The following is a 25431-nucleotide window of genomic DNA, read 5'->3' as shown; positions in this document are numbered from 1 at the left end:
AGAGGATTACTGGCCTCAAACATATGTCGTATGCAGCCCATCTAAAAAAACTCTGGCTGTACTCAGTGGCATATCTCTTACTCAGAGGTGATCTCTGCCTGACTTACAAAGCCATGTCCAACTCAGAATTGATGGACATGCTCCACCTAAAGAAATCCAAGTCACTGCAAGCCACGCGTACTAGTGAGCTAAACCTTGCCACAACAATAAATAGAACATGCTGGAGGGATAGATTCCTGTCACAGCGACTCCACATGCTTTGGAACAAAATTCCAAATGACATCAGGTAGAGCCTCTCACTAACACTCTTCAAGAGAAACCTTGATGAGTGGATGGGTAACAGAAAATACACCCCTGGGATCATGTCATTGGCTTTGCGTGACAGAGGATCAGTTAATTAATCAATGGGGTGGCAAAAGCCGACACACTCTGGCTAGGCTTATAAATGTCCTCGGGCAGATAGCCTAGTACCTACCTATGAACTTATGATCCTACCCTCACCCAGGATAATGCCTCAATATAAACAAAAAATGATTGACTTCAACAATTGGTTTAGCTTCTGGTGTCGTTCCATGGGGCTCCAGTATCTGTCAGCCTGGAAAGATATGGTCAACAGACCATGTTGCTTTGCCAAAGATGGTCTTCACCTGTTGCCTCTTGGCTTTTTATTACTGGCAAAGGTACTTGCTTCCCCATAGTGCCTTTTTTAGGCAATGTCATAACAACAACATTTCTGACATAAAAATTCACTAGAGACAAACTCAAGGTTATGCTGCTTAATGCTAGGAGTGTAAATTGGAAGCTGCCCTTACTGGAAGCACTCCTTATCTTGGAAGATGCAGATGTGCAGTCACAGAGGCATGGTTCAAGGCTGCAGACAGCACCCCGGCCATGCAGATGTCCTGACCTCAAAATGAGTGTGAAAGAACCAAATGTGGAGGTGTATTCATCTTTATTAAACATAAATACACCTCAAGACTGGTCAAACAGTACAACTTCCTAGAGCTGCTCCATGGCAACTAACTGTAGGTAAAACCCCATTCCGTATCATTGTTAGCTATAGGTCCCCCACCATGAACCATGATAATCTCTCTGCCTACCTGGACCTGTGGATTTGTTGATATGATTCAAAAATTGCTCTAGGTGTTTTGGACTGCTGCTCCATATGATAAAAATGTCATCTATAAATGTTAGGTAGAATTCCATATGGGAGTAGAATGGGGAGTTGTAAATAAAGTCTTCCTCCCATTTGCCTAGTGCTGTGTTCGCTGGACTGGAGGCCTTTGTTTCCTCCATTGTGATTCCCATGGTTTGGCTGAAATAATGTCTTTCAAACTGAAAATAAATGGTGTTGAGTAGAAGTTTCAGGAGTCTGCTGATGGTCTCTTTCTTTGTCTCTCATTGTAATTCTTCCCTTTCCTTGTTGTCGGCTTCTATGATGGCTGTGATGCAGTAATCATGAGGAGAGCCGTAAAAAGTTAGAAGGTTACTAGTATGAAGTTCTGGTTCAGGGAGATGGCCTTTATCTTTCAGATGAAGTCAATGGAGTCCAGAATGAATGAGTTGTTGTTTTCTGCGAGCAGTTTGAATTGCACTTCTAGATGTATGAAGATGGGTTCAGTTGTGGATCCCCTGATAGTTGTCACTGGTGTGTAGGGTGGGTCTTCTATATTCTTGTGGGGTTTGGGGATCCTGAAGATGTTTGGGAGTTGTGGGTGCATTACTCTGAGGAACACATAAAGGCTGTTGCTTATCGGGTCTTTTTCATTCAGGTTGATCTCCAAGAGAATTTCTTTATAGGTTGTCTTAATTTTGCCTATGTATTGGCCTTTTCATAGAAGTTTGAGTAGTTCAACATGTGTAGGATTTTGTTGCTGTAGGTGGCAGCGTTAGTGACCAAGATGCCTCCTCCTTTGTCTGTTTTCATTATTCTCCTGTATTTGTCTTGTAGAGATCCATTAGGGCTTTGGCTACTTTTTTATTAAGGTTGTAAACCTTCCTTTTTGCAGATTTACTGAGGATTATGCAAATATCTGATTCGCATTTGTCTTCAAATGCTCTGATGGTGAGATGTGGTAGCAGGCAAAAGTTTCTGGGTCTCTTCCATTTGCATATTGTGACTGCAGGTACTGCTCTGTAGTTGTTATGCTGTCCTTTTTTTATAGAAGAATATCTTGAGGTTGAGTTTCTGATTAAAAGGTTTGAGGTCTCTAATTGTACTTACTATGCTGCTCCTTTAGTAAGGCACAAAGGTGAGATCTTGTAAGCACTTTGTATTCTATGTCATTTAGTGGTATTGCGTTTGGTTTTCTGGTTCCTGCTTCCTGGTCTATTAGTTGTCTACATTGAGGGGTGCCACAGGTGTTTGAGGTCCCTTTTCCTTGTTAGGTTTTTACCCTTTAATGATAGTCACCTTGTGGGGATGTGTTCAATAGTGCTTGGTAATGATCCAGGAAGTGATATGCATGGGGTGTCTTTTCCTTGGTGGTGTGCTTGAGAGGGTGTATGCTTGTCTGTTGAGTTGGCTGTTCTGGGTTTCTTGAGTCTGAGGCTTGTGCTGTAATAACTTTCATTTGTTGTGGAGCCAGCTCCAGCATCATCCAGTGATTGGTGTTGTCATGTACGTGTCTTGGATTTTCTGTTGGAATCTTTGTATATAGATGGGAGTTCCTTCCCTGATATGGCTGATTTCTTTGGTCTTTCCAGAAGGTATTTCTGGGTGCCTTGGTGTGTGCTTTCTTTCTTGCTTATCTGGGTGCTGTTCATCATAAAGGTCCCTTTGGATTTTCTGAAGTTGTCTTCTTTTTTCTTTTTGTCTCAAAGGAATTGACTCTTTCTTTCATATATTTCCTGGAATTTAATCCATTTCTTCTTAGATCACAGGTTTCTTCAAGTTGTGTTTTTTTCTATTTGAGTTTTATTTTGTGGTGTCTTGTGTGTTAGAAGACTTAGTATAAGTCTGAGTCATGTTTTTTTTCAGAGTGTTGTTTCAGTCTGCTATTAGGCCATCTTCCACGTTTTTCAAGACAAGCTTTTTTTGTAACTGTAGGCCCCTAGACATTAGTCTTTTGTTGAGGCGTAGTGCTTCCCGTTGTAGGCTGTTCATTTTCTTAAGGATTCTTTCCAGATGTTTTATAGTCGTTGTCCTTGCCTGCATGCTGATTATCCACCCTGTGCACCTCGGAAGGTGAGTACATGCCAGCCAAGAAAACCATAACTGGGAGTCACCTTAGACAGAGCTAGATATAACAGCAACAAGTAAACTCCTTATTTCTAGACTTGTCTAAAGTCTTCAGCACAGTTTGTTACAGGAAACTTTTACTTCAAATGCCCTCACTAGGTCTATCTTAGCCTATGTTTTTATGGTTCAAAAACTACCTGTCCAATTGGTGTCAGTCAGTAAAATACACTCCACCTTGTCTCCATAATTCCCTGTCACCACTGGTGCAACACAAGTCTTGGTCCTCTGTTCTTCACAGCAGGCCTCCCAAATACAATATGCAGATGAGTCCTCATTCGTATGCAGGTCTGTCAGCCTGGTGCATCTCCAAAAAAATTACTCAGGAAGCTTTAACAGCTACTGAAACATGGCTTTGTAACTCACAACTCATCCCTCTCTTGTGAAAAAACAAAATGTAAAATACTCTCTCAATAATACACATAAGTCATTTCTCATAGCAATTTATTTGGGATGATAGTGGGTGATAAGCTTAAATTTAAATTGTATATGCAAAATTTCATTAAAAAAAATCACCAAAAACTAAGAATGTTTTACAGAGTCAAACATTTTCTCACCAATGCAACAAAAACTACACTTGCCACTACTTAGTGGCATTTCCATCCTTATTACCTTCCAGGCATCACAAAAAGCAAAACTTGAACAATGCTATAATAAAGTGGCTACATTTCCAGCAAATACCCCTTTCAGAACCCACCACTGTACTAAAAAAGCCTAAACTGATTAGAACTACCCCATCAACCTATAAAATTATCCAGCATTCATCTGCTTGTCCAGCGCTAAACACCATTTTAGACAACTGTGCTCCCAATTGGTCATTGTGATCAAGTGACCAAAAACTCCTCTCTGTCCCCAAGCCTATCAGATCTGTTGGGCATAGTCTGTACTCATACAATGTTTGCTAAGGCCTGGAACTCCTTATCTGTCTCCATCAAGTTAATACCCTTCTTACAGTCCTTTAAAACCATGCTGAAAGACTTCCTAGCCAAAATCTGTCTCTGTTCTTGCTCAACCCCAGATTAAACTATATCACTAAATATGAACAAGAACCTATTCATACCTTACATTGCATTACTCTCCCTTCCTCACTCACCTAATTACCTAAGTCACTTTCTCTCCCCACCCCGAATGTCTTTCTAAATATGTCATTACCCTGTTTTTTTTCTCTCACTTCATATTGCAATTCCTGTTTGTATTATACTAACTTACCATTAACTTCTCTATAACTAAAATTTCTCAAAATATTAAATCATTGTCATATAAGGTGTATCTGTTCTTAACTAGTGTTTTCTCATTATGAAATTTGATATAATTAATTAACTTAGTAATAAAACACTAGTGAGGTGCAAAGGAAATCATCCAAAAGTGTTCTTAGCATAGTTTCCTTTAATATCTGCCTTCATAAAACTTCATCAGATGAAGTTTTTATCGTTCTTAAAATATTTTGCAATACTTTGGAGCTTTTCTCCCCAGACCTCCACTAAAAATGGTATCTATCCACCCTATCAGACTTTCCTGATAATCAAATGTCAATAAATAAATGACAAAGTATGAAGGCGACATTTTTAGTATTACACTGACAAATCTAGGACCTTCTTGTTAACCATATAAATACCATCATCTTTCACCTGAGAACAAAATCAAGCTCACTTATAAATACACCATTATTCTGAGACTAGTATTACCAGTAAAAATTATGATGTAATAAATTATGTACTTATGAGAACAGGCTGAGATGTCATTAGTGGCCCAAATAAATCTGCTCTGGATACCAGCAATAAGCTCTGTGAAATTTACTTCTGCTTTTACAATGCATACATGCAAAGCAAAAATATACAGATAAAGTCAACAATACACTCCTTTTAGCTGACTTCAAAATTATTAATCTAAAAATAGAAAAAAGAGGCTCACATAAAACAAACAAATCATGCTTAAAATATAGAAACTCCTCATTGTGCCCACTGCATATGATATGTAGATTGTATGTAATGTACAAATGAGCTACATGCATCCCAAGAATATAGGGTTGCCACTTTTTCAAATGCCCAAAGAGGGACATTAGTTGTAGAAATGTGAAATTTTGAAGAATAAAACATTGAGAGGTTACTATCCACTTTTTCTCGGGAACCAGAATATAGTCTAAATCAGCCTTAGATTAGATAGAAAATGTACAGAAAAGACAGATTGTTGGCTTGGATTTGTTAATGTTGGATTTTTTTTTTTTTATTATTATTTTCCTTTTGATTGTGAGTGCTGTACCTTTGATCAATACATGAGGTTGATATATATGTGAAATTAACCAATGGAAGCATTTTGTATATATTGTATATAATGTGTGAATTTGTAATATGGTTGTGAAAAATAATAAAAAATGATTATTGAAAAAAAAAGAAGAATAAAACATACCCACGGCCAGTGCAAAGGACAGAACTTTACTTTTTTTGCCAAAATAAAAGCATGTTCTTGTAGCATTTCAGTTGTTTATGCTATTTCATACAATATTTAGGTGTTTCAGATACAAAATAACTGTTTTCTGCAACTATTAGAGAAAACTTATGAATTATTTTTTGTCCGAAAATCTCATGACATTTACAATTTTTAATTTTTTTCACAAGACACAACTGCCCAAAGAGGGACAGGTGGTAACCCTACAAGAATATCACATATAACTGAGTGAATATTTTGCCTATCTGCTAAAAGTCATATCAAGTAACTATACAGATGAGGAGAGTACATGATATGCAACCAGTAAGGCAATTCATAAAGTTCCCAAATGAGCCTCACTTATGTATTCCAAACTCTTCATACCTGAAAATTTATGGATATTCTCTAGTACGCTGAAGAGCTATGAAAGGAAGAAAGAAAGAAACAAAGAATTGACTCCTTCTTATATATAATGACAAACATTACAGCTGCAGATACTGTCTTAGCAGCTGGAGGAGTACTTTTAGCCTTGAACCTTGTACACTATCCTAACAAGGTTAAAACAGTTGTAGAGATTCTGTATGGATGGTCAGATAATGGATGAACTATGTTAGTTGGCTCCTTGTTGAAATATTGGCACGCCCGATGCTGCTACACTGAAAAAAAAATCACCAGAAATGCAGAAGAGCAAATATTGAATATCACTTTTCTCCTTTAAACTTATTTTTTTGCAGGGGATGCAAGATGCGTGCACCCTCAATATCCCCTTTACACCACTGAACATACATATATCTATCATCTCTGAGACTGCCATACCTCTGAGAAAAATAAATATTATGAGAAATAGTAATCTCTGCAACTCTGTTTTTTGGCCATTCAATCTCTGTATTTTAGGACTTACTGAAGTAGGTCCACACATTTAAAATGGTTACTATTATATCTGTTGATTTATGCAAATTCCCACTGGTTGCAGCCAACCAGTACCCCTGCAAGTCAGAATCATTGCTGTTGTAACCACCCTGACAAAAGGCTTTCTCCAAAGGCTCAGAAGTGACATAGCTGGTATCCCCAGGTATCAGCCCAGTCGCATCCTTCAGCAATTCCTTGAATGCCTGTTGGACCTTCAGACCAATATGTATGTATACCTAAGAAACAGGCTGTTACAACACCTTAATGTGAGTCTTTTTTATTTCAAAGCTTATATCTAAAGGTACTGCATCCAGATTCAGAGATATAATCATTCCACTGTACTCTATACTGGCTAAGACAATCATTATAATATTCCTTTCTGTAGACACATGCCAGGCACTTGTCACAAATGAAATGGCTGCAACAGTTTTTCATTGAAAAAAAATCAAGGGCCTAAATCCTAAAAACTATGTAGACCATCTCAAAGCCTTGTTGTTTTTTTTCCCAATATCATACAGACTACTGAGAGGTGATCTTGTTCTGTCAGACCTATTACAAATTTGCAAGTCCAGTGGTATCATAAACACCTGTTCAGAGGATCTCAGTCTCTTTTGTAAAATAAATAGAACATGTTTGAGGGATAGGTATGTATCTCAGAGAACACTGCTTCTGTGGAAATGTCTGCTACTCCTATTAAAGTACTTCTACTCTATTCAAATGCATTAAGATGAACAGATTGATAAACGCAAATTTTACCCCAGTTGCTCATGCATTGGGAAAACATATACATGTCCCAACATATTCTTGTTTTGCTCACCTCTGGGTTATTTGTATGCAAAATATAAAGGCTAAAGCTATTAAGAGAATGTAAGGCTAGGCTACTTAACAATCTCACAGATCAATAGCCTAGTAAGTACCGATGAACCTACAGACAGATACACATATACGTCTGTATATTCTGTTGTAAAAGTTTTCCTCAAACAGTCTCTTCAAATAAAAAATGTAGTATCACAAGAAATTAATTTTGTTAATGTTGTGCAGTAATTTATTCCCCAATTAATATATTAATATAATTCAGTAAGGCCTATACTGACAACGTTAACAAAAGTGTAAAAGTTTATCATGATATAAGTACAACGACTAGAAAAATATCATCTGGTATAAATTTTCCATAACCAGTATAACTAAAATATAGAATTTTAGTCTAAATACTACCAGATTCATTATACAATAACATTTGTAAAAAGAGTTAAAGCTGCTTTTTGGCAAAGGCTGCAAATCTGTTTCAATCTACAATAAACTAGCTTCCCTAGATAGCAGAATTTGAAATGTAAACCACAGTACAAATCAGCTGCCCATATACAAGTCTAAATATTAAGTCAAGTTTCTAATGAGTAATCATTTTAAAAGTCAACCAGGCTGGCAATGTAAGTAATGTATCCTAGCTTTTTCTACCATTTATTTAAAAATTAAGAAATACACACCTGATCTTTATCTTAGCAGAAGATATTTAAGAGCAAGACCTCACTTCCATCTTCAAGTTTCCATAACAGCTTATTTAGGAAGTATCAGTGCATCACAGCTACAGTACCTTGTTAGTTACATTAGCTCAGACAACTTTTTTTTTTCATTTCAGTTGTGTCTTGTAGCTAATCATTAACTAGATATGATGAGTGAAATCTGCTAAAACCTGTCACTCCTCAAAAAAAATTATAAACAAAGTTACATGACTCACAGACATGTTTATTAGTCTTACATGTTGTTCTCCTTTGTGTCCAATTGGCCCTGCTAAGTGATACTTAACCAAAGGAGTCCATAACTTGCAGAGTGAGACATTGTCGGACCACTGGCAGTGAGACTGGGAAGCATTTTTGTACTGTGTTTCTCACCAGGCAGAGTCCACTGGTCTACCTTTCATCTGCCATTGCGTAAATTGTTCCTGCCATGACTTTCTCTACATATAACTTCTCCACATAAAACCATACTCTTTTCCCCACCTAGCTGCACAGATCTCTATGCTATTTTTTAAATTATGTGTGCAGATACGTTGCATGCATATTTTCCTTTATACACTTCCTCCTGTAGTGACAGAATTCCATCATGGCACAAGTTTTTCACCAATGCCTAGCTGTTCTTCACTGATATTTCAGAACATAAATGCCGTTTTCATTTTTATAAAAACACAGTCCTCCTGTGATCTCTTAAATAGCATTTTCATGCAGTTGACTATTAAAAATATTTCAATGGCAGAAGACATTTTCAACCTGTCATCATAAGCATTTTTAATGTAATAATATCACCCGTTAACAGTGTTGAAGTGTTACCTTGTTAACTTTGACCCAATCTGCTGCCTTAGTGCCATTCGCTCTTCATCAGTCTGCCTTGGGATAATATTTTTCTCCTCCAGCTCATATTTGGAAGGCCGGTTGCTCAGCCGCATTTCCAGTGAATCTTGCCTAAATACCTTTATTGCCAGAGAGCCTAATATGTTAAGAAAGACAATTCATTATCACACAGTAGAAGTATTTTTTCAAAGTCATAAGCCACTAATACAGATAAATGAAATATAGTTTTCTAATAGCTGTCCTGTTTATAAATACTAAACATGGATAAAAGCACAACACTGACTTTATGTAGGCATAATGTCATCAGGCCTGACTATATAAAGAATGTAAGTGAGTAACAAAGCACAGTTTATTTGCATTATCCAGGAGATTCACAAGACATTAACACTTCTATAACTATTTAATCAGCTCATATCTTTCAACTATAGGTAAGAAGCAAGAAGCAAGAAGCAAGTCTAAATTTGTTAAAAGAATAAAAAAAACTTTTCAGGCACAAGGGCAAATAAAATATACACACACTTGCACAGTCTCGATCTCTCTCTCTCATTCTCTGATGCACACACACACACGCACGCACACATGCATGTGCGCGCGCGCACACACACACACACACACACACACACACACACACACACACTTACTTTTACTGCAGTCAATCAACAAGAATGATTTTAGTAGGAAACTGGAGTACACAGAAAAATCAACAGAGAAATGGACAGACTATATAAATTCTATCCAGACAATGACTAGAAGCCAGAACTGATCTCCAGACAATGGAACTGCAAAGCAGCAATATTACAACTGAGTCACTTTGCTGTCCCATGTATCAACAAAAGAACAACACTAGACAAGTGATCAGCGAGACGATAACATGCCCAGCTACATATACCTATAAGGAGACAAGTTCTTGCCAGCCTTTACAAGCACTTAATAGTGCTAACCTCCCAAATCTAACAGGGATGAACTAATAATCCCGGTGTAAAATTATGTCTAACATTCATAGACTAGACTTAAAGGTAGCTAAATACTTTGTTTTACTTGCAATCGTAACTTATTCCAGAAGTTAAGAACATGTTGAGTTAGGAACCTATTCCTTGAGTGCAACTTGTTTATTTGTTGGTGTAGATTTCAGTCCCTAATGCAGGTTTTTATAAAGTCACTAGCTTTGTGAAGAAACATAAGGCCAAGTAGGACTGGGTACTTCAAGTCTGAAAAGCAAAACACAAGTCACATTGGAGCACCAGGTAGGCTACTGTGTAAAAGGATAGTTATGTTAATCTATCCAGATAGCTAAAGCATTTAAGGCCTTTAATTTTGTTGGCTGGAAATGTTTGTGATCTTTTGAGTTGAACAATACACTGTACCTACTAAAGGGGGCACTGTATTTGATAATGAGAAGAGTATAGTGGTAGCATGACTTTGGTTAGCAAAGATATTCGACTGCTACACGGAAGGATCTCCTGACCATGGTGGAAAAATGATGATCGAATGAGAGAATATTGTCCACATAAGCACTTATAATGTATGGGGTAGGAACATCTTTTTTGATAAATGCTATTACATTGCAAATTTTGTATTCAGCTTGAAACTGTTTTTGGTACACCAAGTATGTGCATATTTCAGCCACTGCTGTAGCTGTTCAGTATCAGTTGATGACTAGCAGTGAATAACAGTACCCATTTTACAATCACCAGCAAACTCTCAACTACAACGAATAACAGTACCCATCTTACAGTCACCAGCAAACTCTCAACTACAGCGAATAACAGTACCCATCTTACAGTCACCAGCAAACTGTCAACTACAGTGAATAACAGTACCTGTCTTACAGTCACCAGCAAACTCTCAACTACAATGAATAACAGTACCCAACTTACAGTCACCACCAAACTCAACTACAGCGAATAACAGTACCCATCTTACAGTCACCAGCAAACTGTCAACTACAGTGAATAACAGTACCTGTCTTACAGTCACCAGCAAACTCTCAACTACACTTTTAGGATATTGGCTTGAATGTCTGCAAAATAAATGTCAAACAGATGAGGGCCCAGTGCCGAGCTCTTAGGTACCACAGCAGTTAGAAGTTTATATTCAGATAGGCTGGCACCAGCAACTTTCACAACTTGGGATTTGCAATCCAGTGGACAAGGCAGGGTTTCACATTGTGTGTCAAATTCTTCAGTGTGGTTTACATTAACTTTGTCAAATTTTTGAGACTATCACCATGTCGGATAGTGTCAAAAATTTTGGCCAGTTTGAGATAAGCAGTATGCATGGAGTGACCACTGTCCACAGCACCTGTACCCTTCTCAAGGAAGATTACTAGATTCAGGAGACAGGTTCAGTCATTAAGATAGCTAGACTGACTGGGTCTAAGTCAGTTGTGTTGCCTATCTTTGCAAAAATGAGTTCTGCTATGATGCATTCTTTGACTTTGCATATAAGGTTGAACAGGCTGTTTACTATAATTAGGCAGATCTGTAGAGGGGCTGCCCTTGTGAAGGGGAGTCACAGTGTCTATTCTTTAGGCATCAGGCCCAAATACTGAGCAGTGGTTGTGGATGAACAATTTAAGTAGAGGCTTGGATAGTACATGCTTGGCACTGATGAGAATGTAGCCTTTTATGTTGTACTGAACTATTATTCTTTGCCTTGCAGTAGAAATACGTATTATATGACTCATGGGAAGTGGCTGCAAACCTGTTTAATCCAAGAAGGTTTTTCTTTATGTGTATGAAAAGGACTAGTGGATGTCATTAAGTTCAATGTAGTCAGTGCTGCACTTTCAATTTCCTTAGCCCAGGAGAAGTTAAAGGGTCCTCTCATATGCATGTCATTCCTGGACACTAAAACAGACAGTGAGGATGGAATGAGTAGATTTCACAGAGAAATGGTTTTAGAATTAGATAAGGCAACAACTGTGGCAGTGGCAGAAAAGAAAGTAGTGCTAAGCAGGCTGCAGTCATTCACAAGACTATTGACGTTTGCATGAAGAATAATAACAATATACTGTCCACTTCTGAGAAGGCTGACAGCAGGAGAAACCAGGTACAAGATGTACAGAGTTTAGAATTTAAAGATGTTGCAAAATACGACTCAGGATCTAAAGGGACAGTGGTACATGTAGCAGAACATGTTGTTTTGGGGTATTTCAGCAGGCAGTGGTTTCCAGAACATGATCTAGAGGGTCTATATTAGATCACCAAATGCTTAAAAAAGTGAACGGTGATTAATTGACCCTAGGTAAGCAAAAGCTTACAATTTCAAATTGTCAGAACAGCGATTTTTTTTCCTAGGGGAAAAAAATCACTGTTCCTACAAAAAAAAAAAAAACACTTTAAACATTACATTAAGTGGGGGGCATCACCCCCCACACCCCCCTACTTAAATATACCAACTCCGAGACCGCACTACAGTGCCAAAAATAGCAAAGCAATGAAGTGGCCAAACAAATTTTTTCCCAAGGAACGAATTCGCTCAAGTGCCGCTTCGATATTTTGGAATGCGTCTTCGGTCTTCTAATAGGGAACTGATCTAGAAACATCTCAAGAATTCTTCACCATCACAAAACACTGAAACCTTGAGCACTAGTATCGTGTTTTAGAACAAACAGTATTTCTAATGTGCAATCACCTAGAAGGAAAGCATTATTTCACTCTGTGATACTTGGCATGCAGGGATCAGAGAGACAAGCACCATAAAGCAAAGAAAATGGTGGTTCAGTGACTTGCTTTAGTTATATTTAGGAACATAAATGATGCGCTACCCAAGGTCAGTACAGACAAGTAAGATTCATTTTTAGTTAGTTTGATTCCTTTGAAATTTTTTTTATGGGGCTTTCTTGATTTTGTATGTAATGTAAGCAGTGACCCATGGTATTGCTAAGTACAACTGTTAATGTGCTTTCCTGTTGTAATCTGGAGCTTACCTTTAAGCATTAAACATTATGCTTCTGGCCTTTAGAAATCATAGCAGAAGGTCATAAAAAAGAATGCTTTGCTGTTTTAATAAAAAAAGGTTATCAGGTACTGGAACACAAATAATTAACACAACTAAATCGTTGTATAGGCTTAGCTCAGTTATTTAATAATTTATGTTCCATTCTATATGTCTAGCTTTATGAGAAGCATCAGTAATTTTGGAAGATCAAACCTAAATTATGTAGGTAAAACTCATAATGCTATGACTAAATCATGTGCTCTGGAGTCTACAGTTAATGGGGTTGGTGTATGCTTCCACTAGGTCACCCTGCAATAGATGCACTTTGAATGTTATGACATATAGCCTTCTTTCCAGATATTTTCTTTTCTTCTAATCAGTATTATTACTAAATTCAAATGTGTGCAGATGTTTGTAATTTGTTATGGTCTGCACTCATGTTTTATTTTTCTTTAATGTTTTTATTAATATCTCATTGCATTTACAGTTAAACATTGATATCTCTGTGTATAAATTTAAATGCATGAATACTGTACCTTGAATCACAGCAGGTCAAAGTCAAATGCGTCATATATGACATCTTCTAAAGATAGGGTTGGTGAAGGTGCATGTGATCTTGAGGAGGGGGTGTCATGTGAAGTAGATGGTGACTTGCTGCTATGCCATAACCTTCTTGATGCAGGTGAACCTACATACACTGATCTCACAGTGCTACAGGTCTGGGAGCTCAAATGAGAGGTTGTGCTATGTGTTGATGAAAGTTGGGGTCTATATTATCCCAGCAAAAGTGCTTTTGTGTGACTACATACAAGTTGACACATAATGCACGAAAGATGGAAATTGTGAACGGCCCAAAATCAAATTTTTTCCTATGGAAAAAATTCATGTGGCCATTTGTGAAAAAAAACTAAATTAAAAGCATAAATAGGTGGAGGGTTTCACCCCCCACACCCCCCAATGTGGGGGCTGTAACCCCCACCCCCCTAACTAAATATACCAACTCTGAGATTGCACTATAACAACAGAAAGGGCAATTCCAGGTAGTTGACCAACTACCTCCTTGCCCTATGACAAATACACCGAAATGCTCAAATGCATTTCAATGCATGTGTGTCACTTGTTTTGCATTCGCACAAAAGCACTTTTGCTGGAATAATATAGACCCAAATGTTGACTTGTTTTGCATGATTTCTGTTACACTTGTTCCCTCCTAGTAGTAGCGCCACCTTCTTGGGAAGCACTTGCAGTGAGAAGTGATATGCTTCCATGTGTTTAGACAGTACCTCATCCTTTTCCCCTTTCAACAATGACTCCTGCTTGAGTCTAGTTAAGTCCTCACCAGTGTATGGATAGAGGTGAGCATAGATGCTCAGTGGGCCATCATGCTAGAGATCAATGTGATCATAGCATTACCCCTACTCTACCACTTCCATGTAGTACTGAAAATTCTCATGTTAACCCAGGAGGACTCTAACCATTTATAACCAACTCTCTGTGGTAATGTACTGAACATAACATCATGGCACATTTGCAGCTGGACAGCCAACCCTTTCCGTATTTAATATGGTAGCTGTGACAAATACCTGCACTTGGCACCCCTTTGTAAAGTTGTCACTGTGGACATCATCCATAAGGTGTTCCTGTGGGTTTGGAGATACAGGTGTAGAACTGCATGCATTTTCTCACAGTACAAGTGTGAGTGTAATGTCACCATGTGGCTGACTTTGTGATCCAGTGCCACTTCCTGCTGAGTTATTAACATGATATCCTGCCAGTAAACTTTGCAACTGTGTGCCACTTTCCTCAGCTTGTCTCATAAATATAATGTGTCATCATCACCACCATCATCATCAGGCATTCTGCTAGTGATATCCTCTGCATTTATTAGTACAGTGGAACTGTTTGTTTGCACTGCTGAACATGTAAAGAATTAATTGAATACATTGCTACTCAGATGGTGGAGTACACAACTGCATACTGTGTAATCTATTGTGGAGGACACTCACCATGCACACTGTGTTCATTAATAACATTATGTGCTGAAGTGCATAGTTCACCTATTAATAGTTTTTGTCATGTGCTATATTTAATCATTGCATTTTATCCTTCTATTGTTGTCTATGTAGATATATGTTACCGGTACCAACCATTTTGAACAGATGTATTTTGATACTGCAGATGTGGGTAGCAGCCATTGTCCACACCACTACTTATTATTCCAGTGCCATTGTCATCTGTCTCATAATCATCCCCACAAATGGAGAGGAGATATTCATCATCGATTGCTAAAAGAATGATTGCTGGAGACCCCCAGTACAGCTACGGGCAACTGCATTCTACCTTGCCCTGAATCTTGCAAGTCCTACCATATCATTGGCCCTTTCTTTCACTGTGTTAATATGCAGTGCCTTCCACCAGCAGCATTTATATAAATTACTACCCGATTCCATACCTTTGTTCTCTCAGCTTTCATGTCATAACAGTTGCCATGAGAATGCGGTTCTCCTCATGGCTATAGTTGTCTTTTCCCTGTCTCAATCTCTGCTGCTACACAATTCAGCTATCTAAACCAACATTTTAAAGTCATCTTATGAAATTTTTGATCCATTTGTCAGTCAAAAAACAGCAATGAAGCATGGCTGCTTTCATCACAAATAAATCAAAGACCTGCATACAAAAACATGTATAGTGACACAACACCCATATTCACAGACATGTACTGCAAATATAAATTCAACCAGTGAGTAGCAACTGGTACAGCATCATCAACAAATTCATAATAGCATTCCATGCACTTAACAATATACTGCCATGTTATTCCATTGTTAGTAGAGTGCTAGCCTTTCCCTATCACTTTTCTGCATTTATACTGCTATTTTTCATTCATGGTAGACAGAAATCCCAAAGTAAAGCACTATGTTTCCTGACAGAAAAATACACTGGATAAAATGAAGTACAACAGACTTCAATCACTTCAAAGTATCTACTTATATCCAGTGTATCTGATTCAGTAAATACATCCAAAAATAACTTCCAGAATACCTTTCACATTGCAATTATACCCCATACCATTTCAGTGCTGCTGCCATGAACTCCCATTTATAAGCGTCAGTTATGTCCTGAATAAATACATGAATCACATACATCTCACTGTCAGAGTGAAGTACACATTACTCCTTCTAAACACCAACTAAAATCAGTTTCAACTGTTTTAATCTAATTTCTGTTGTTTTTATTGTTTGCTTTCTTGAATAAATTTGTGATTTCCTAAAGTATTTCCCACCTATCTTGGGTGATCATACGTTAATATGTCGATCTTAAACTTTTTCATAAATTCAGGATCATTTATACCTCCCCTATGCAAATTTGGCTTATTTATACTTATCTCTATGAAATGCAGTGAAATTTGAGTGCATAAGTCACTAATCTACTTAAGTACACCTCATGTACCTGCTTATGAATGTGCTTGCTGCAGCAGTCCTAAGCACACCTCAGCTGTCCTCAGGATCACATAAACAGCCCTAGTAATTCTCTAAAATCCATATGATTATATAAAAGAAAATGGAGTCAGATCTCATCAAGTCTGCATATTCATGAAATGCAATCAATGGCCGTCCTGTATACTGTGATACACCTTATTACCTAAAATCACTCAGTACTCACTATAAAGTTATAATTACATGCACAGACCCATTTCTTTATGTATTAAAACAAGAAAAAGTCAAATGGAAATGATTTACAATGATGCAATACTGAAAAGGTCATGCTTAAATAAAGGATTTGTGCATCCCCACCAGGTTTACTACTCATATAAAAATAACAAACCTTAATCATATAAGGAGAGAGATATAAGCAAATTAAAAAGTAATTATTTCATGAATGAATTTTGCTTATCTTGAAACAAAATATAAAAGTATTCCTTTAAGAATGTATGAGATAATGCAATTTGGTTAAACCAAGCTTGGCAGTAATTAGAATTATAATAGTAATGTCCTTAGAGGGCAAATTTTATTTTTGATGTCATGCCAGAGAGAGAGTGTGATTCCAAACCTGTGCACCACAGCTCTGAACTTACATTCATATTCTTATAATGACACTTTAAATTATTGCAGCACTTTGTGAAGGAATGAGGTCAAGCTCCAAGCTGGTCTAACAAGGAGACCAAATTAATGCTGCACTTTCTTAAGGATTCATACACAAAAGTTCAAATCTGTGTTCATGTATGAACTGGAAAAATTGACTTCTGGTAGGATATGGTTGAGCACATGTCAACCCTGAGAGGAATTACCTACTCCGGCCCAGAGTGTCAACACCCAAAAGCGTAAGCCTGACCAGCTGGCTGATTGGGTAGATAAGGTAACAGCAAAAAGGCCACAGTCTATATTCATTTATTTATTGACATTTGATTACTTATGTATGCATATGTAACTAATCAAATCAAGCATATACCTATAGTAAACATTTTTATTTTTTAACAATTTTATCAATCGTAAGTTAAAAATATATAAATGTTGCATAACTGAAGGCACATTCTAGAATAAATGTATGTGTAACTTCAAATATGTATCGATAGATAATCAGAATGCATGAGAAAGCATAAACATACCTGTTTAAAGAACTGCACTTATATAGAAATATGGAAGGTTTATGTGGTGACAAATCTTTTTGTATAAATACAAATATACAGCATGAGTAAAGAAGTCTATGTAAGTATGCACATTTGTCTGTAGAATATAGATGTACATCTGCATGAGTATGCTTACTATTAGTTTTTCCTGTATATAAATATATGTTTGTATACACAAACAAATATATTTCCATGCAACATGATTTTATGTACAGTAGATATTGGCATAGTTATTACTTACACTATATGTAGAAATGTTTTCTAAAGAAAGGATTTTGTTTGTACAGGCCAGAAAATATTTATAATTAGTCATTTCTTTCACAATTTTAATTGCACATACAAGATGGCTGAACTTAGTCTGGCACCACACCCTAGACAGAGTGAAGGCTGGAAGAGGGAGTTGATGGTTAAAGTATCAAGTGAATGAACAGTACATAGTTTAATGAGAGATGACCAGTTGTATTAATTCTGTATATATTACTACACTATTCTCGTGTGTGTGTGTGTGTGTGTGTGTGTGTGTGTGTGTGTGTGTGTATATATATATATATGTATGTATATATATATATATATATATATATATATATATATATATATATATATATATATATATATATATATATATATATATATATGTATGGGTCCACTACAGATGATCGAACTTTTAAAAGTGTGAATGTTCTGAACGGAGCTCTCCATACAGTGTGGAATGGGAAGATTTCCCTTTTCCTCACTGTAGTGTGATTTTGGAGTTGGTATATTTAAATAGCAGGGCGTGTGGGGGGTGCAGGGTGGTTTTCCCCCCTGCTAAAATGTTCAGGGTAATTTTTTATTTTTTTTTCCTTTTTTATCAGGTGTTTGAACTTTTAAAAGTTTGAGCATATGGTCTCGCCCATATGAAATTTGAACTTTTAAAAGGTTGATCATCTGTAGTAGACCTATATATATATATATATATATATATATATATATATATATATATACTTACACTTACTCAGCAAATCACACATTGCCATGAACTATATGCACTGCAGCCAACAGTAAATATGCTTTGTTAATGAAAGTTGTTGAAAGATGTTAAAATTTCCTTTCAGTTGTTACATTTTTATGCATGTACAAATCTGCCTTTGGGGTAAGGAAAACTTTGTTGTCTAAAGAAATCTCATATATTATTATTTATAACTCCAACTTAAGCACGTAAAAACATAGTAAAAAATAAGAACCTACCTTGAAAAATGTATGGTAAGATTCCAGACAATATTCCTCTCCAAACAAAAAAGCTGTGCGCACAAATAGAAGTGTAACAATATGAAGGAAGATACATTCCTACAATTTCAATTCCATTAAAGGAAATATTAGCACAGATGGCTCAGAAATAATATTTGTTTGACAATCTGTGCTCTATCTATGCATAATAAATAAAAACATATTCCAGAAATGAAAACAAATGTTTAAAGAAATAACCACATATATTAAGTGCAATAATAACTTCAATGCCTTGGTGAGTAGTACTGTTAATCGTGTCAAAATATGAAGGAACAAAAATCTGAGAAAGGTAAACAACATGCTGTTATGTGTTCTCTATGAAGGTGTTGAGGAGATGCACTACATTTCAGCCCAACAAAACAGGAGATTGGCAAGACTGACTGAGATTATGTGTAAGTATGAAAAAAAATAATTTTAAAATAAATATTAAGTAATAAATGCTGTTTTCTGTCTTTAACTGGTTTTAGTACTTAAACTGCAAGTGTATTTATAGACAAAGATAATGGGAAGAACTAAACTGCTTTCAATACACTGTTGCAGCCAAATCCCTATCAGGCAGAAATTTCAAATGTATTAGCATTTGTTATGTTAAATCAGTATACCTCATTATAATCAAGTTGACTGAAATTGTAAAAATCACTGCCAGTTGATAGCAATATGCTGATTGTTCACATTTATCCATAAGCATTTCCAAGAAATTTTGTTTTACTTGAATAAAGATTTAATAAAAATACAACTGAGAGATAGGAAAGATTGGAATGATATCTTACATTATGCATGAATTTATCTGTACCCGCCTATTTTCTGTCTTTTTTCTTATTTTAATTATAAATTCCTTTGTCCTTCTTTTTTTTCTCTCTCTCACACACACAGAATTCTTAGGAGCTGCACAGCTGTGTCCCTCCCAGGTCAGGGAATGTTCACCCGCTCTCCATCCAGAGATCTCCTCACAGAGTTGGAGCAGTGGCATCAGTCCTATAGGCATGCAGCCATATGGCAGCATGGCAAGCCTGACTGACCCTGTAGGATGAGATGGAGCAGCTAGTGAAAAGACTTCAACCAGTCCAAGATTCTCCTCAGTGTGTTGAATACTCACTTCCCCAGCTGCTGCCAACCTTCACACCACCACAGACCTCTACTCCCCAACATTGGGGTCCCTCACTGTAACATCATCAGGCAGTGGAAACATTTGGCATCCTGTAGACTGACTTTTCTTTGTGGGATGGATGCCTCATTACCCCCTTTCTTCTCCTCATTCCCATACCCTCTTACTGACTTCTCAAACTACAGTCCTGAATAAAAAAAATGAAAAAAAACAGGAGGTCTGTCTCCGGAAAAAACATAGCACCCCTCCTCTGCCACCTCCTCCAACACAATTCTCTTGATGTTTTCCTTCTATATTCTCCTCTTTCTTATCCTTATGTCTTCCCTTTTTAGAACTTTCCTATCTCCGACTTTTCATTTTTTAAAGCAAACAGCTGGGTGTCCACATAACTATACCCCCTAAATAAAACATATTAAAACTCTTTATTTTTTTAAGTAATAATAATAATAAAAGCTGCAATGTCCACTGCTTGCCTTAACTCTTTCAATGTGTCTTCATATAGTTGTATTTGTCATCGGTATCTGAGTATGTAAGAAATAATATGAAGCTTAAGGTTTTCAAGTAGTACTTTGCAGATTCTTAATGATTAACTTTGGGGATTTTAAGCTTTTGCCACAAGTGGGCCTGATTCTTAAAATCCTTTTCTATTTACTTTGTCAGCACAAATAACCATCACTTAGAGAATTCTCATAGGCATAATGGTGATCTTCACAGATGACTGCTACACAAGTTTCTCATGCTATCAGTCAGATGTTACTTTTCTGCTGTCTTCTCCTTGTCTTACTTCTTCTTCTTCTTCTTCTTTCGGCTTTTCCCGGTTAGGGGTCACGACAATGGATCACCTGTCTGCTCATGATTTTCAGTGAAGTTTTTATGGTGTTGAGATGCCAGCCCAGCACCCAACCTTCCACAGAAGGCACACACATGCACACACTCACACCCAGGGCCAATTTAGTGTCCAATCCACCTACAGTATGTCTTTGGGATGTGGGAGGAAACCGGAGCACCCGGAGAAAACCCACGCAACCACAGGGAGGACATGCAGACTCTGCACAGAAGGCACCCCAGTCAGGGATCGAACCAGAGAACCTCTTGCTGTGAGGTGGCAATGCTAACCGCTGCACCATCCTGGCCGCCCTTCTCCTTGTCTTACTTCTACCAAATGAAAATACCACAATGGTTAATTTTAGTTATATATCTAATGAGTTTCATATTACTGTCTGTAGTAAGGCTTAGGAAATGTAATATTTTCTGTTTACATTCTCTTTTTGCACATTGTGGTTGTAGGCAACTGTTAAACTTTTTGTATATTGTTTGTAAATCTTTGTAAAATTTTTCTAGTCTTTGTTGTACTGTTGTTATAGAGCTTTTCTCCTGGGTCTCCACTGAAAACAGGCTACTTGTCCAACCAGACACTACCCAGGTAACAAATGTAAAATAAAGTAAGTGTGAACCTCCAGACTATGAATGCCACCCAAAATTTTGTGACGTGACAGATGGTTGGGTTTTGCTAGAATTAATTTTGAGGATGATATAGTTTTAAAAATAAATCAATAATCTATCAGCCATGTTTTTGCAGTGAGGATATCCAGCTGATTGATTACATGAATTAAAGGAGAAGATAAGTAAAGGAAGGGCCTCAAAATATACACTAATCTTAGAAACTCAGATGGTAAGTAATTATGCAACATCGAAGGAGGATGTACGATATGAAAAATTTATGGATTTGAGTTGCAATGTAGATAAATGCATTAGAAATAAAACTAATCATAGCTGGAATTTATTTTCACACGCTGATGAACTGAGCAATATTATGGGTGACGAACCCTGTCTTGTATACAAAAGGAACCCTAATATTAAGGAGAAATTAGAATGATTTCAAAACATTGCTAGTGAAGCCCATAAAAAAAGGAACATAAAAATGAGGTGTCATAATCAGTACATTTAAGAAGGGGATGAAATGATTGTGAAGAAGTACAAAAATCATAATATTTTCTCAATGTTCTTGCAAATCGTTCTGTATAGGGAAGATAGAACTTTAAGAACTAGAATTTATGAGCGTTATTGTATTCTTAAAAGGCATGAAAATACTTTGTGTAAACACGCACAAAGTCATTTGTTTAGAATTTTTTATTTACAGTTTTGGAAACTACGAAATATCGAGAATTGGTCTGGCACCTTAGGCTGAATGCTGCCTCCACCCTGTGTTTAAATGACTACATTTTCATAAACAGTGTCTTAAAATGACATGCTGCTTAACTATAACTCTACTACCCACTTTCCAAACAAAGCACTTCAGTTTTACTCATCATTTTTCCAGACTGAAGTACGAAGTAGTTTTACACTTCCTGTATGTTTTGCATATTTTATAAGTTGCGTATGAAATTAATTTTAAAAAGTATCTCAGGAATAAGTTGATTGATTGCTTTTACTCTTACTTAATGGTCAAGTGATCATCTTTGTTCCAATTTATTGTGTATTAAGAGTTAGTTAAAGTCAGTTCTGATGACGTGCTTAACTTTTAACAAAAAATACTGACAAGGCTGTTGTATTTTTGGAGGAGTCTTTTGTTTGCAACTTATCTTAGTTCTGTGGTCTTTTTTTGCTCCAGTATTGGTTTTGCTTTTGGATACACTGTTCTTGCCTACTGACCCCATTCAAGACTTGAAAGTGACACCTGACGAGTCCACCCTGCCCCAATTAACTTAAAGAAAAGAAAGATAAGTACAGATATAAATAATTCATAGTGTTCCTCCTGTTTTCATTCTAAGATACATGCATTTATATAGTTTTGTGCATAACTGCATTTATTTGTTTGCTAAAATGTAATGCAGAATTACTTTCTTTAGCTTTAATTAGCATGTATTTGCTGAAACCTTTCTTTCTGGCTCTCCACTGTAAATGGGCTTTGGCTCAGTGGACAACATAGTTAACAAAACATAAATATCAAATAAAATCTATATAAGTTCTGAGCAAGGCATTCCTACAACCATTTAATACACGGAGATATTAAACAGATAAGTGTGCATTTCAAAATGGTTATTTGCTTGTACAACTTATCAAGCATAGAAAATGTATGCAGTTTGGTCACTTATATCAAAATAAATGAGTGTGTTGCTGCAACATGAAGCTGAATGAGCCAACATGAAGTTCAACACAAATCTCTGTACCCAGAACAGTATATATTATAACGGGTGTGGTACAGTGGGCGCCCATATTTGTGATGATTAAATCCAATATGTTGTCCCCTCTAGTGGGGGAACATACTAGTTGTTCAAGGGCATTTGAATTTATAAATTCTATGAATCACTGAGCATAGGAGTTGGAACATTGGTAGTTCGCCCAGTCTATACCAGGGTAGTTGAAATCACCCAAGATTATGGTGCTGGGTACGACCTTTATATTTTCCAATGTCTCAAGGAATGCAGAGTGAGCATCTTGGGACATGGTGGGCGATCTATAACTGGCTACGATTTGAAATGTGGTTTTGCCTGCTGATAGTTGCGCATGGATGATCTCTGGGGCATCATGCTGCGCTACTAACCTGGAGATATGGGTATCCTTGATGAATATGGATACACCTCCGCCCTTTGTACTGTGATCCGGTAACTGAGGCCGGAAGGTATGATATGAATTGTAACCTGGCAGTGCTGGGGTGCTCTCTTGAGCCTTGAACCAGGTTTCCATCACTGCACAAACATTGATTTTCTCCATGCTGAGGTGAGCCTCGAGTGTGTGCATTTTGAGGTTGAGACTTCTGGTGTTGAGTAGCATTACCCTTAGTTTTTGGTTACCTGTGCTGGTTACGGTGGTTGGTTTGTCCTTTGAGCCTTGCCTAAAAAAGGCACTATGGGGACGGCAAGAGCCTTGGCCAGTATTCGAAAACCTAGGTGTGACAGGTGCAACCCATCTCTGGCAAAACAGCGAGGCTTGTCTATCATGTCATCCCAGGCAGACAGACACTGGATCCCCTTAGAATGACACCAGAAGCTTAGCCAATTGTTGAAATTGATCATTTTGTCTTTGTATTGTGGTATCATTCTAGGTGAAGGTAGTATGCTACTCAAGATCAGGGTCATACCAGCTTGGGCTACATGATCAGAGAGCTCCTTAATGTCTCTTTTCATGTAGTTCAGGGAGGTACGTCTTAGATCATTCACACCAACATGTACAATGACAGCGTCATACTTGTACTTGTTCTGGAGTGACCCAAGTGCTTGCGTTATGTGGCGAATCCGAGCACCCAACAGGCAGCTGACAGTAACCTTCTTGTTCAGCCTGGTGAGTGGAACATCCGTGTGCCTTACTATAGAGTCTCCTATTACTAGCGTGTTAGGTATGGTGTTTTGCCTTAAGGGCTGTTGTGAGGCACACTGCTGAGGTGAATTATGTGTTTTCTGGCTTGTATTTGGGGGTGCAGGTTGCTTGCTTGTCTGCTTTGGAGGGCACTGTTTCTTTTTCAGGTTGGTACCTAGTGCCTCCAAATATGTTTTTGTTTATTTATGCGTATGTTTTGCCGGTGCTTGTTTTGTAGATTCATGTGTGACAGGTGGTGTGATGCAAGTGTGTCCCTTATCCTCTTGACTGTCTGTTACAGTCATGGGTTGAGAGCGCTTAGCCTCCAGTCTGGCTGTGTATTTGCATCTCTCACAAGTGTTTGTGTCTAGAGGTAAGAGGAGAGGGTTGTCTGTAACATGAGGCAGTTGTGACATTGCCTCAGGATGCCCAATTCCACCAGATGAACTGGAGAGTACACCTGAAGCTGACCTCTGGACATGCTTTGAAGAGTAAATTGAACTTAAGTCCTGTGGACGATCGAGGGTCTTATGCTATATTATAATAGTGCTGTCTAGGAAATTTGGAGAATAATAGTGCTGTCTAGGAGATTAGGACAAGTGCTGATTTCTGTTTTGCAAGTGCTGCAATAAGAACCGCTGATCTGAAGCACCTGATTTGAGGCTTGTCTAGTTCTAAGGGAAAATTTACAGTGCAGACTTTGTGGGGCCGGGAATAGTATACCCTAACTAACCGGCGCTGCCCGACGCTGCTCTGTGCGCAAGATCGTGCAAAAAGAGAGTTGCAGGGTTTTTCCTTTAGATAAGTGAGGAAAGTGAGTACAAGAGCTGTTTTTCTCTAAGCAAGTGAGAAAAGTAAGTACAAAAACTGTTTTCCTCTAGGTAATGAGGACGATAGAGTGCTATAGTAATTAGTAGCTTATTTAGTGCTTACAAGTTCTGAACAAGTGCTGAGCATGAACAAGCAAATTTAAGTGCTAAAACTAAGACTCTGTATCTGCACTAGATGAGTTACAGGATAGAAACAAGTGCAAATACAGGCTTTCAAATCATAAAGTTGAGAGAGATGGAAGAGATTGCCCAAACGGCCAATAACTACAAATTCTGGGCCAGAACCATTACTTATGTGGTAGACAGGTTACCTAGTGCTTACCACTCCCACTGATAAGCTAGAAGGCTTCCTTCCAACACAGAAAGGCTTGGGGGGCTCAGAAGCTTACATACAGTCCTGGATACAGCAAATCTGTATCTGGAACACTAGTTACAGGAAAGTTAGGAAA

The 25431-nt window shown here is 37.5% G+C and overlaps 1 protein-coding gene across 3 annotated transcripts in view; it reads right to left on the bottom strand.

Annotated features, from left to right (window-relative positions):
* Nucleotides 1–25431, bottom strand: part of PHACTR1 (phosphatase and actin regulator 1) — a 1877004-nt gene that overhangs the window by 559375 nt on the left and 1292198 nt on the right. For all 3 annotated transcript variants that reach the window (XM_044064898.1, XM_044064897.1, XM_044064899.1), the window contains one exon: nt 8896–9052. In XM_044064898.1, coding sequence (XP_043920833.1) covers nt 8896–9052 — 157 coding nt within the window. The remainder of the gene's footprint in view (nt 1–8895; nt 9053–25431) is intronic.

This window comes from Protopterus annectens, chromosome 3.part0, assembly GCF_019279795.1.
Source record: "Protopterus annectens isolate FY-2018-M chromosome 3.part0, PAN1.0, whole genome shotgun sequence".
Taxonomy (NCBI): Eukaryota; Metazoa; Chordata; order Ceratodontiformes; family Protopteridae; genus Protopterus; species Protopterus annectens.
This window is presented reverse-complemented; position numbering and strand designations above follow the sequence as displayed.